The sequence below is a fragment of the Schistocerca cancellata genome, chromosome 2, assembly GCF_023864275.1.
Source record: "Schistocerca cancellata isolate TAMUIC-IGC-003103 chromosome 2, iqSchCanc2.1, whole genome shotgun sequence".
NCBI lineage: Eukaryota > Metazoa > Arthropoda > Insecta > Orthoptera > Acrididae > Schistocerca > Schistocerca cancellata.
This window is the reverse complement of record NC_064627.1, coordinates 1,055,147,299-1,055,161,680: the sequence shown is the minus strand read 5'-3', so window position 1 is coordinate 1,055,161,680 and position 14,382 is coordinate 1,055,147,299. Positions and strand designations below refer to the sequence as shown.

The 14,382-nt window shown below is 44.9% G+C and overlaps 1 protein-coding gene across 2 annotated transcripts in view; it reads right to left on the bottom strand.

The window, feature by feature from the left end:
• LOC126163043 (ubiquitin carboxyl-terminal hydrolase 31) overlaps positions 1-14,382 on the bottom strand; it is a 352,669-nt gene that overhangs the window by 39,024 nt on the left and 299,263 nt on the right. For both annotated transcript variants that reach the window (XM_049919926.1, XM_049919927.1), the window contains exon 8: positions 7,410-7,550. In XM_049919926.1, the coding sequence (XP_049775883.1) occupies positions 7,410-7,550 (141 nt within the window). The remainder of the gene's footprint in view (positions 1-7,409; positions 7,551-14,382) is intronic.

The window sequence follows — 14,382 nt, the reverse complement described above, 5'->3', positions numbered from 1 at the left end:
GAGAAGATCTGCCTTTGGTGGACTTAGCCTTTACAGTTAGAGGAAGAATCTGGTGTTGTTTGGCTGGAGGAAGTCTTCATGGAAGTATTCCTCCTGTCCTTTCCGGCCTACCATTTGTGTAGCTGCTGGCTTCGCCCTGTGAGGTGAGAGTTTGACGGATTGTTGGACTGCTGGACGGGGGGATGGCACGATGCTACATTGACACTGAGCGATTTCACAACCTCAGAGGTGAATTGGAGGTTGCACGTCTGCATGGCCATGTCCTTCATGGAGCGAGGGGTAGCAAGAACAGTACTATAGGTGCCAGATGGAAGAATGCAGGGTTTGCGAATAGCCAGTAACTTGTGAGCTACTGGGTAAGGCATTGTTTCCTTTATCCAGATCTCTTCAACAGCCTGCTCATCAGATACATGGGACAATCCTGAGAGGAAGCAGCATGGTTGCAGTTTATGCAGTGTGGAGAAGGAGGTGGACAATCACCCCCGTGCGCATCCCTACCACAGGTGACACATTTGGCTGTGTCAACAAGACGTTCTAGTGTGGTTGAAATGATGATGCTGGTAGCACCGCATCGGGTTCTGAATATACGGCCGTACAGTGATAATTTAGTAGGCTGCTTTGATCTTGGATGGAAGTACCACTCTATCAAAGGTGAGAAAAAGAGTGTAGATGGTCACTAAGGAGGAATGTACCTTTTTCATTACACAATGGATGGAAGTGACATCCTGATCAGAGATGTAAGACTGGATTTCGGCCTCGGTTTAACTGTCTAGCAGCCTGGTGTAAATTATGCCATGGGTAGAATTTGAAGTTCTATGGGCCTCGACACGAACAGGGTAGCCTTGGAGAAGCCTTGTTGTGCTTGAGAATCAGAAGTAGTCTCCAAAAGCAAAGTGCCATTCCATAAACGAGAGCAAGATTTCAGAGGGCTGGCAGTTGCATTAACATCTTCCTGAATAATAAGCAGATTTACTGTGGTGAAAGACTGACCGTCTTCAGTGTGTGGGACCATGAGGAACTAAGGTTCAGCGAGAAGGGTCTTTGAATCATTAGCCTCATTATATTTACATTTTGTAGACGTTGATTGGGTAGACGATTGACTCATTGTGAGAAAGTCCACCATGATTGCCAGCATCTCCAATGATGCGCTCCTTCCAACTGGGGGGCCCCCTTCACAAGGGGGTGCACTTGCCTTAGGTGATAGTTCACACCTCCTGAACACCTGACAGAGGGACTAATCGGTAATTTGGGAAGGTTGCAGCTCAGGCAATCACCCATCCCTCGGCCTGGCCCATACCAGGGGGTACGCGCAAACCCTACCTGTTGACCTGGTGCTGGGAATTACGCATTACCCGGTCACCTGTTACACGTCAGACTCATGGGCCAGCCTTCAGGAGCACACAGGGAGGAAGAAGAAAAAGAGATACTTCAAACACCGAAGTGGAGGAACGAGAGGAGAAGGGAAACAAAGAAAGGAAAAGGGAGCGAAAAATAAAAGTGAGGCTGTTCTTACGTCAGCAACAGACAATGCAGAACATTCCCAATAACATTCCAGACACGTTCCCCAAGTGAGGGGGAAAAAGGATAGCAAGAGGATAGACATGCAGCACAGAAGGGAAAAAATGCTGCAAAGGCTGGGGCTCCCGTGGTAGTCAAGCACAAATCCACCAAAGAGTGGCGAGCCCCCTGGGGGGAGGGAACAAGAGCTGGGACTGTCGGACCAAAAGTGGAGGGATCCCAGCATCAACCAGAAGATCACTGACATGACTAGTGCGAAAGGCACCAGTGGTTAAACAGATACCATGAGGGTGAACCAGGTTCAAGGCAGCATTGTGGAACGGGCAGATGACCGATAAACTTGACAACCATAGTTCAGATTAGATAGAAGTAACTCCCGATAAAGGCCGAGATGAATCTACTGATCTGGACCCCAAGAAGTGTGGGCAAGGAAGTGAAGAAAATTGATTTTATAAAACAGCAAATTGAGTTTACGAAAACAGCCATCCTTCAAAAGGCAGATATGGAACAACAAAGTAAACTTGTTTTCAAAAAGAAGAAACAAGAAATGTAACTGGGGGATCATGGTCAGAGATTGGGCATCAAGGTAGAGCTTCTGATTAGGATGAACCATAGTACGGCAATGAAAATGCACCAACCACAACTTACGGGGGCAGAACTGAAAAACCATGTGAGAGCATCCACATGGAAGTGTGCTAGAGCTGGTGCTGTCACTCTGCAAAGGCCAAGTGGAAGCTATCCCAAATACATCATCTACATATAGAGAAGAAGTGATCAAAGATCTGGCAGAAGACATAAGTCCATTTACAGCAATGAGAAAAGTAAGGACACTGAATATGTAGCCCATTGGAATGCTACTCTCCTGGGTCTGCAGAGAGCTGAGAACACTGCCAATCTTAACTCTGAATGACTGGTGGGACAGGAGCTGTTAGGCTCCACTCATGGAGCGTAAGCAGAATGTGATGACCAAGCTATGTCGTAGGCCTTACAAAGATCGAAGAAAACTGTGATACGACGGTGGTGCTGAGAAAAGGACTGCCAAAATGAGGTTTCCAATCGAAGCAGGTGATTGATCAGAGTTCATCCCTCCCAAAAGCCACATTGGTGAAGGGAGAAAAGATCCCAAGGTTCGAGGACCCTACTGAGGTTACGAGCCACCATCCATTCAAATAATTTACAGGTGTCATTGGTCACACTGATTGGCTGTAACTATCAGAGGATGATGGGTCCTTGCCTGTCTTAAGGACAGTAACGACAACACTGTCTCTCGAGGGGAAATGTCTTGGATCCAAGTACAGTTCAACACCTGGAGGAAATACTGTCGTCATGGAGGGCTGAGGAGTTGAAGCAAATGGTTATGGATTAAATCAGGGCCAAAGGCTGAATTGAGGACAGAAGAGAGGATCAGAAAAAGTTACCATTTAGTAAAAGGTTCACTGTAGGATTCCTCCTCACAAGAGGTGAAACTTATATGGGAAGCTGCAGTTCACTGTTTCTGGAGGAGGAAGGCGGCTGGATAGGAGACTGACGGGTAATTCAGTTGCAAAATGGGTTGTGAAGTGTTCCGTGAGAACTGATGGATCTATGCAAAGGCCACCTGGAAAGGCAAGGCCTGAAATGGAGGATTTCCACTCACAACATCTAAGGGTGCAGTGTAGTCCACACATGTGGTGAAGAGAGAGAAGAACCTAGGGAGGAGTTAAAGTGTTTCCAACACACCTGTTTGCTCTGTTTGATTAAGTTAAGGACTTTGGCGTGAAGATATTTAAAGGTGATACAACCAGCGAATGACGTATTCCGCTTAAGATGCTGCAAGAAACAACAACGGCCATGAATGGCAGTGGCAATGGGTGAGATCCAACACGGAACTGGCCGGTGGTGAAGGGTGTCCATCAAGCAGCGAACAGAATGCCAGTGATGTAAATTATTTTATTGTACATATCACAAATGACTTCATCAATACAACCAGACAAAGGTAGCGTAAACACGACCTGGGAGGCAGATAGAGGCCAAACAGCATGATGGAAAGCCCAGCACAGTAACTTCGCCATCGGGCAGGGTGGGGATGGAGGGGAGGTTGGGGGGGGGGGGGGGGGGGGAGTGAACCAGAGAATCAACAGGAAGTCAGGAATAGGTCAACAAGTGCAAGGAAGGAAGAGGGGAAGGAAAGTGAGTGAAAGATCAATAGCAGAAGAGTGCCACAGATGGCACTAAAATGAGTAGGGGAACCCTCCCTAAAAAGTTCAGCAAGAAACTGGTCAATGAGGAGCCCCTGTTAGATGAAACTTATGTGCCTGTGCCACAAAGGGTGAAGGATATTAAAATCCCTAAATAGAAGGGATGAAGGGAGGAGCTGCTGAAGAAGGGCAGTGGGTGTAGGCGGCCTGTCAGGAGTGAGATAGAAAGTGCAAACTATGACTGCAGAGTCAAAGTGGACACGGACGGCAACTGCTTCCAATGTGGTACGAAGGGGGATCCACGATATAACAACAGCCGTATGGACCAACATGTGAACACCACCTTAAGTTCTCAAAGAGCTGACAGAAAACATGGAACGCACGAGGAGCTGATGAGTGAGCATCAGTAAAATGAGATTTCTAGTTAATGACACAAGCTGCCAAGTAAAAGGAAATGAGGGACTGCAACTTCGGGAAGTGATGGTAGTATCCATTACAATACCTCTGAATATGCACAGAATGGGGATCCAAATGCGCGGCAAATGGGCTGGAGCCTGTCATGCTGCCAAGTCACTACCCACTAAAAATGAGGGCAGGGTGACATCCATAAAGACATCAGGCTCAGAGCACAGGCCTCCAGGAGCACTGGAGGGGGCCCTTTCCTGGTTTTCATAGTTTGAGGAGGGCAGGGAATTGAGGGAGTGCAAGATTCGCAACAGAGAGAGCAGGAGAACTGTGGGTCCCACTGATGAGTTATGGCAGCAGAGCAGGGGGAAGAGGAGAGGAGGATGGGACTGGGGTAAGGAAGGGGGAGGAGGAGCAAGGGATGTAACAGAGGCAAAGTTAGATGTCATCAGCACACACAGTGAAGATGGTCATATTTCTGACGAGCCACAGTGTAGGAGAAACTATCAAGGGACTTATACACTTTTATCTCCTTTTCCTTCTTATAAACCGGGCAGTCCGATGAGTGTGGCGAGTGACAGTCATTACAGTTAACAAACACGGACGATGGAACAAAGGGGGGCCCCATCATGCAGTGGGTGTCCCAATTCACTGCACAGAGGGCCCTCCGGACAGCAAGAAGACTTATGCCTAAAATGCAAGTACCGAAAATACATCATGGGTGGCGGACGTACAGCTTCACATCACCCAAGTAAACCATAACCTTGACCTTCTCTGGGAGTGTATCTCCCTGAAATGGCAAAATGAAGACCCTGGTATTGATGAGATTGACCTTTGGACATTTTTGAACATTCCAAACAAAATGAATGCTGCATCATTCCAGATTGGCCCAAAGTTCCTCATCAGTATGGAGGACGAGATCCCAATGAAAAATTACTCTGAACCATATTCAAAGACTGATGAGGAGTAATGGACACTGGGATGTCACCAAAATGATCACAAGCACGAAGAGCTGCAGTTTAAGCGGCAGAAGTAGTTTTGAACAACAATGAAGCGAACCGCATCTTACTGAGAGACTACACTTTGCCAAACTTGTCTTCAACAAATTTCACAAAAAGTAATGGAGTGGTGGGGTGAAAGTCCTAATACAGACCAAGTAGTGCAGGGAGTATTTCACCTCAAGCTGGTGAGCCTGGCCCTCCTCCCAGGATGTAGCCAGGGAAGGGAAGGCTGCAGGGTCATAAGAAGCAGCATTAACTGATCCATTGCCAAAAGAGTATATAGCTGTAGAAGATCGGCCAGTTTTTTGGAGCTTAACATAATTCATATGCAAAGCATTAGCCCTGATACCATCCACTCCAATCAATGGATATTGCTGTGGGTGTCATCCAGTCACAGCAAAAGCCACCTGGTATGGCAGCCACTGCTGGGAGTTCCAATGCTCCAGAATGACGAGCAACCACTCCTAGGCATACATGGGGAGGCAACAGCTTAGGTATTAGAAATGTGATCCCTGTGTTATCAGGGAGCTCAGCCAGCTGGGTATATAACACCTCCACCACAAGGACTGGCTACACATGCTGGTGATCTAGCAGAGTGGGAGAGGGGGAATGGTGGTCTACAAGGGGGAAGGAAGGGAGGAATGAGGGGGGGAGGGGGAGGAGAGGAATCCACACCACAGCTGCTAGGTAGGCAGTTCTTCCCAAAATGGCTTGCACTACAGAGAGAAAATTTAGAAGTGAAGATCAAACTCCAAAGGGGGATCAAAAATGCCAAAAAAGGAAAGGTGAAAAAGAAAAGGCAAAGGAACAAAAACTGGGAGGAATACAAGAAACCAGGTGGACATCCAGGTCAACATAAGTTAGAACATCAAGTGAGGAGAAAGAGGGGCAGAAGGAAAGGAAAGAGGACAGGGAGGGAGGGGCAAGGGGAAGGAAATGCAGCCCAGGAAGGAGGAGTGGACAGCAGTATCTCAGGGTCCCTTGTGCCCCACACATGAACTCATGGAAGAACCATGAGCCCCGTGGAGGGGGGAGGGGGGGGGGAGTTTCAGAGTTTAGGATGCGAGAAATGATGCCATCAGTTTAACTCGGGGCATTCCTAAAGCATGTGACTTGCCTTTAGAGTTATGAAAAGGTGATTGATACAATCAGTTTCTAAATCAGTGCCCCTCCCCCTCCCGCCCCAGTGCTCTCAGTCCCATGGGAGGCCCAGGCCGAGTAGTGTGTGTAAAGATGCAACCCTCTGCTGCTGTAGATTGCCATGGCTCCCTGCAGAGCTTCAGGAATGCTGACAAAGCACCACACTGTGTACACAACTCAGCATCCTCGCCATGGCTTATGCGTTGCACAAAACACTCATGGGTACACATTCTGTGACCTTTCAATCTGTAGCATAGCCTAAGGCCTAGTTTAGGTTGAAAGGGGAGCGTCTGGTTGTGAGCTGGTGAAGCAGTATCTCAAGGTCTTCACTTAATTCCTGCCCTATCACAGCTCATCATGCTCCATGGATGATAGCACAACTACACTTACGGATGGATTATCAACAATGACCTGTCCTCCTTCTAGGACTTTGATGAGGTAAATACTTGGTTTTGTTGTGAATTTTGGTTTAGGACTGTGGTCGCGCACTGGACACAAATCACTGACAGGTATTTCATGTCCAATCAGTACTTGTTGAGAATTGTGTGTATATGAATTTAACCAAAAAATTTGTAGCTATGATATTCAAACATATGGCAATGAGTTTTTATGACATATCTTTAGGTTATATATTATTTAAGTTATAAATACATGTTTATGAGATTTGTACCCTGCTGTGTAAATGAATAACATCTGAGGAGAGCTGTAACTCAGTGAGATATGACACTAACTGTGTTGTTTATGTGCTTATCTCACCTCTTGGTAGTATTGTGAGTGGCTGTCTTTCCTCATACCAGTTCTTGTGTTCAGCCCAAGATTTTCCGTGACCATATCAACAATTAAAAGACTTGATTGTGATACAATTTTAAAATTTACTTTCAACTATATTGTCCCTTTCGTGAAAAAACATTAAGTTTGAAATGAGGATATATTGTGTTTTTTTCTTTTTCTTTTTTCTCTATTTTAAATGTCAGTAACTGTTATGCCAAAAGTTAAGAAACCCACTGCTTCTTACACAATATAAAAATGATAACTGAGGAAGAATACTTTAAACTAAATCTTTTTTTATTATGTTACAGATACCAATAAATATTGTGAAATATTTTTAATTAGTTTGATAACTACCAGTGTGCACACAGTTACAATATTATTAGTAAACACTACATACCTGTCTGAAACGTTTTAGGTGTATCACAAGAATATCTGGCAGAGACCACAGACCCAACTTCTTGACTACCTCTTGCTTGCGATTACAGTATGGGCAATGCCAGGCATCTTCAGCGCTCAGCACTTCTGCTCGTGTGTACAACTGTATAAAAATAAATAGCAATGTCAAAATAACACCACTCAGGATAACAGTTAAAAAGATAAAACTTGTGATAATATGGACCAAAATTCAACGAAACAGGGACAGGTCGGATTGAAAGTGTCAATAAGTACCTTGGCAAGAACTTCACAGGAGAATGGACATGAAAAAGCTGCAGCTGGACATTTGACTCACATAGATTTAAAAAAAAACACACAATACGAAGTGTCTCTCCAGGAATGTCAAATTAATCCACTACAACACGATTGTCAAGCTGGAATACCTCTACACTAGTAAATGCCTCATGACAACATGTAGTCTGGAAGAGCTAAAGGTCTGGGAAAGGAATATTATAGGTGCAGTTTGAACTGAAGGCGGATGGAAACAATGAAGCAACACAGAAGTCACACAGAACACGGAAAGAATTTTGAAGACTACGCCTAAGAGGCAGCTAACATTTCATGGACACATGTAAAGAATGAATGAAAACACATAACCAAACAAATATTCAACTTTCTACAGAAGGAAAAGATACATGCTGCAACAGGGATTAAGAAAGTGAGAAAAGGTTAAGACAGGTCTGATATCACATAGTCCCAAATGTTGGAAGCAAATACATTTACAAGCAAAATGAAGAATTTGGAAGAGGTTAAATCTGAAAAAGGACCTAAGAGACGTGGACGAACTTTAAGAAAAGTGCAAGGAAAGCAAGCCAGTGAAAAGATGATGTAGAACAGGAAGCATATGAAATTCCAGACAGAGGAAAAGGAAAATAAATGAAGGTGTAATGTGACCATAACTGGTCAGGTGGCATGCAATAATAAATAAATAAATAATACGTACATACATACATATACTTAAAAACATTTTAAGCAAGTTAGTATATTATGTATGCTTGCATGGCCATCTCGTTTATTGTGTCACCATTTGGAAAGAGTAATACACTTACTAATTTAAAGATATAAACACTGGCATCTGCTAACAATAGCAAACATAAACCACACATTTTTAATCAGGGCCATGGGAAACAATTATTCACCCTTCACACAGTTGTCTGGTAAGTGCGTATTTCATGGAGTCAAGTACAAGGATCAGCACACGTATTTTGAGTTGTAAGGCAATCAGCACTACCTATGAACACCAGAATATAATACACCAGGAACAGGTTCAAATTTCAGTAAACAAATATCAGGGTTATGCTTCATGGTAAACACTAGTGGCCGCCTGCTGCAGCAACATAATGACGAAAGACAGGTAAAATGGCTAGCACTGAGAGGGGCCCCATGTATGTTTTCCATGATTATGACCACATTTGACGAATTAGAAGAAAATGAAGACTTTTTAGTGATCCTGATATCTCTGACCAGGATCCTGAGTATATTCCCAATGACTCAGAAATACATAAATTTGCAAATCTTCATGAACATATTGGTACGTGCATGAAACACAAGGTTGTCACTGAATGGCTGTTGTTGAAGGCTTGATGGTGTGTATACGCATATCTCTTCATTTATACTCACCCAAGTGAAAATAATAGTAGTAATAATAATAATAATAATAATAATAACAATGATGATGGTGGTGATGATGGTGGTGGTGATGATGGTGGTGATGATGATGGTGGTGGTGATGATGGTGGTGGTGATGATGGTGGTGATGGTGGTGGTGATGATGGTGGTGGTGGTGGTGATGATGATGGTGGTGGTGGTGATGATGGTGGTGGTGGTGGTGGTGATGGTGGTGGTGGTGGTGATGGTGGTGGTGGTGGTGATGATGATGGTGGTGGTGATGATGATGGTGGTGGTGATGATGATGGTGGTGGTGATGATGATGATGGTGGTGGTGATGATGATGATGGTGGTGGTGATGATGATGATGGTGGTGGTGATGATGATGATGGTGGTGGTGATGATGATGATGGTGGTGGTGGTGGTGATGATGATGATGGTGGTGGTGATGATGATGGTGGTGGTGGTGATGATGATGGTGGTGGTGGTGATGATGATGATGGTGGTGGTGATGATGATGATGGTGGTGGTGGTGATGATGATGATGGTGGTGGTGGTGGTGGTGATGATGATGGTGGTGGTGGTGGTGATGATGATGGTGGTGGTGATGATGATGGTGGTGGTGGTGATGATGATGGTGGTGGTGGTGATGACGACAATAGTAACAATAATAATAATATTTGTTAGCAATCAGATAATCTGCATAGGATTTCTTCATGGCCTTAATATTAAGCCATCTGTGACGGTCTCAGATACCTGTCTGAAGGAGCAGAAGACAGATGAAGAGATCTTCTCAGAAGAGGATGACATGTACCTCATTAAGGAAGTTTAAGCAGAAGTGGTGTAAAGCAGGTGAATAGTATGAATCTTGTTCTGGAGTAACTGGAGATAAAAAGGATGCAGGACTTAACTGCCACTGTACTATTAAACCTTTTGAGAAAGTAGATGATAGCAATATGAGGCAAACGTTCAAAACATTCTGGGAAAAAAATGTCCAGAATGCATCTGGCTCTCAACCTAAAGAACATATGCACATGGAAGGTGACTTGTGACCCACATAATCTTTATTCATCAGCAAGACACTACATCCTGATATCTGATGCAAAGAAAGTTTTATGAAATGTGGGAGGCAAAAATCAAGTTCTTTGTCTTCAATTAAAATACGACATACCCAGGCTCTTTGAAAAGAAGAAAATTGCCTGTGATGAGAGTGATGACAAATTGAGTACTTTCAAGGAACAAGCTAAATAGTTAATTCCTCCAGTAAATCTGAGTAAACGTTATCTGAAGATTATCTATGTTTTGTTGTTAGCATATGTTATTTGGGTAATTGTAATGCCACTGGAGGTGTGGCCTGTGTGCCCGATCGATACAGATAGCCGTATTGGAGACGCAACCACAACAGAGGGATCTCTGTTGAGAAGTCAGACAAATGTGTGGTTCCTGAAGAGGGGCAGCAGCCTTTTCAGTAGTTGCAGGGGCAACAGCCTGGATGATCAGCTGACCTGGCCTTGTAACCTCAACAAGAATGGCCTTCCTGTGCTGTTACTATGAACTGCTAAAAGCAAGGGGATACTACACTCATAACTTTGTGAAGGGCATACAGCTCTATTGTATGGTTAAATGATGATCTATTGTATGGATAAATGATGAGGGCATCTTCTCAGGTAAAATAATCTCCCATTTGGATCTCCAGGTGGGGACTACTCACAAGGATGTCACTTTCAGGGAAACAAAACTGGCGTCATACGGACTGCAGCGTGGAATGTCAGCTCCCTTGTTTGGGCAGGAAGGTTCGAAAATTTAAAAAGGAAACTGGACAGGTTAAAGTTAAATACAGTGGGAGCTAGTGAAGTTTGGTGGCAGGAGTAACAAGACTTCTGGTGAGGTGAATACAGGGTTATCAATACAAAATCAAATAGGGTAATGCAGGAGCAGGATTAATAATGAATTTAAAAAATAGGAACACAAATAATCTACTATGAACAGCATATTGAACACATTATTGTAGCCAGGACAGACACAACTCCACACCCACCATAGTACAGGGTGTACATAAAGTCCACGAAAACTTTCAATTATTTATTGCACAAGAACCAAACACTGTACAGATATGATATACATGTCATTTTGAAGAGAAACCCCAAAAGTTTTTTTTTCACATATACTGCCACAGTGTAGTTTGGTAATTTGCTGATAGTCAGCGCTAGTCGCAAACACGGCGAGTTCACATGCGGAGCGAGCTTTCTGTGTGTTGGAGTTGGACAAAAACAAGTGTGCTACACCTGTTCAACGAATGTTTAGAACTAAGTACAGTAAGAAGCCACCAACAAGGAAGGTCATTTACCACTGGCACAACAAATTCATTACGACTGGTTGCTTGTGCCTGGCAAAGAGAATTGGACATCCCAGTGTGAGTGAAGTGAATGTGGAGCGCATACAAGAGACATTCATAAGGAGTCTAAAGAAATTGGTGCGTTGTGCATCTCGTGAACTTGAAATGGCTCCAATGACAGTGTGGAAAAGTCCTGCAACATTTCTACCGTGAAGTTCATGGGAACCTGAACACGAAGCTGCCGCATCGATGAATTGACTGTGCTACAGAAGGGGACAGCTGTTCCATGAAATGGTCTCCCAGACCACCAGATCTCACTCTGTATGACTTTTTTCTGTGGAGACACATTAAAGATCTGGTGTATGTAGCACCTCTACCACGTGATGTAGCTGAGCTCCGGGAGAGAACACGGGAAGCAACTGCCACAGTCGATGATGCCATGCTGAGATGGGCATGGCAAGAATTCGATTACCATCCTGACGTCTGCTGGGTCGCTCATGGTTCACATATCAAACGTTTGTAAAAAAAACTTTCAGAGTTTCTCTTCAAAATGCAATGTGCATAACATCTGTACAATGTTTAATTCTTGTGCAATAAATAATTGAAAGTGTTCCCGGACTTTATGTACACCCTGTGGTACAAGTTGATATGCCAACTAGTTACACTGTTTAAGAGACTGAAGAAATGTCTGGTGAGATAAAAGAAATTATTCAGATACTTGATGGATACAAAAATTTAATTGGGATGGGGAACTGGAATTTGATAGTAGGAAAAGGAAGAGAAGGAAAAATATTAGGTGATTATGGACCGGGGGAAAGGAATGAAAGAGGAAGCTGCCTGACAGAATTTTGCACAGAGCATAACTTAATCATCACTATCTCATGAAAGAAGGGTTTATACATGGAAGAAACCTGGAGAAACTGGAAGTTTTCAGATTGATTATACACTCCTGGAAATGGAAAAAAGAACACATTGACACCGGTGTGTCAGACCCACCATACTTGCTCCAGACACTGCGAGAGGGCTGTACAAGCAATGATCACACGCACGGCACAGCGGACACACCAGGAACCGCGGTGTTGGCCGTCGAATGGCGCTAGCTGCGCAGCATTTGTGCACCGCCGCCGTCAGTGTCAGCCAGTTTGCCGTGGCATACGGAGCTCCATCGCAGTCTTTAACACTGGTAGCATGCCGCGACAGCGTGGACGTGAACCGTATGTGCAGTTGACGGACTTTGAGCCAGGGCGTATAGTTGGCATGCGGGAGGCCGGGTGGACGTACCGCCGAATTGCTCAACACGTGGGGCGTGAGGTCTCCACAGTACATCGATGTTGTCGCCAGTGGTCGGCGGAAGGTGCACATGCCCGTAGACCTGGGACCGGACCGCAGCGACGCACGGATGCACGCCAAGACCGTAGGATCCTACGCAGTGCCGTAGGGGACCGCACCGCCACTTCCCAGCAAATTAGGGACACTGTTGCTCCTGGGGTATCGGCGAGGACCATTCGCAACCGTCTCCATGAAGCTGGGCTATGGTCCCGCACACCGTTAGGCCGTCTTCCGCTCATGCCCCAACATCGTGCAGCCCGCCTCCAGTGGTGTCGCGACAGGCGTGAATGGAGGGACGAATGGAGACGTGTCGTCTTCAGCGATGAGAGTCGCTTCTGCCTTGGTGCCAATGATGGTCGTATGCGTGTTTGGCGCCGTGCAGGTGAGCGCCACAATCAGGACTGCATACGACCGAGGCACACAGGGCCAACACCCGGCATCATGGTGTGGGGAGCGATCTCCTACACTGGCCGTACACCACTGGTGATCGTCGAGGGGACACTGAATAGTGCACGGTACATCCAAACCGTCATCAAACCCATCGTTCTACCATTCCTAGACCGGCAAGGGAACTTGCTGTTCCAACAGGACAATGCACATCCGCATGTATCCCGTGCCACCCAACGTGCTCTAGAAGGTGTAAGTCAACTACCCTGGCCAGCAAAATCTCCGGATCTGTCCCCCATTGAGCATGTTTGGGACTGGATGAAGCGTCGTCTCACGCGGTCTGCACGTCCAGCACGAACGCTGGTCCAACTGAGGCGCCAAGTGGAAATGGCATGGCAAGCCGTTCCACAGGACTACATCCAGCATCTCTACGATCGTCTCCATGGGAGAATAGCAGCCTGCATTGCTGCGAAAGGTGGATATACACTGTACTAGTGCCGACATTGTGCATGCTCTGTTGCCTGTGTCTATGTACCTGTGGTTCTGTCAGTGTGATCATGTGATGTATCTGACCCCAGGAATGTGTCAATAAAGTTTCCCCTTCCTGGGACAATGAATTCACGGTGTTCTTATTTCAATTTCCAGGAGTGTATAATGCTAAGACACAGATTGCAGAACCGGATTTTAAACTATAAGACATTTCTAGGGGTAGCAGTTCATCCAATACAATTTATTGGTTATGAACTATGTTTATAAACTGTAGATTAAAAGTGGAAAGAATGAGAGGGTGTCTAAGAGTTTCAGAGGGAGCATTAGGCAACAACTGACTAGAACAGGGAAAGGAATACAATACAAGACAGCAGAAATTGTGAAGGCAGCAGATTATCAAATGAGTGAAAAGACAAGGTCTAGTAGAAATCCTTGGATAACACAGGACATACTGGTTTTAACTGATGAAAGGAGAAAATATAAAAGTGAAGCAGGTGAGGAAGTCTAAAAAATGAGACTGACAGGAACAGCAGGATTGGCTAGAGGACAAATGTAAGGATTTAGAAGCATATTTCACTGTGGGGAAAGACAGATACTGCCTACAGTGAAACTATAGAGGCCTTTGGACAAAAGCAGCTGTATGAACATCAAGAGCTCAGATGGTAAACAGTCCTAATCAAATAAGGGAAAACTGAAAGGTGGAAGGGATATATAGATGAGTTATACAAGGGAAATGAACTTTGAACATAATATTACAAGAAATGGAATAAATTAAATGAGATGAGAG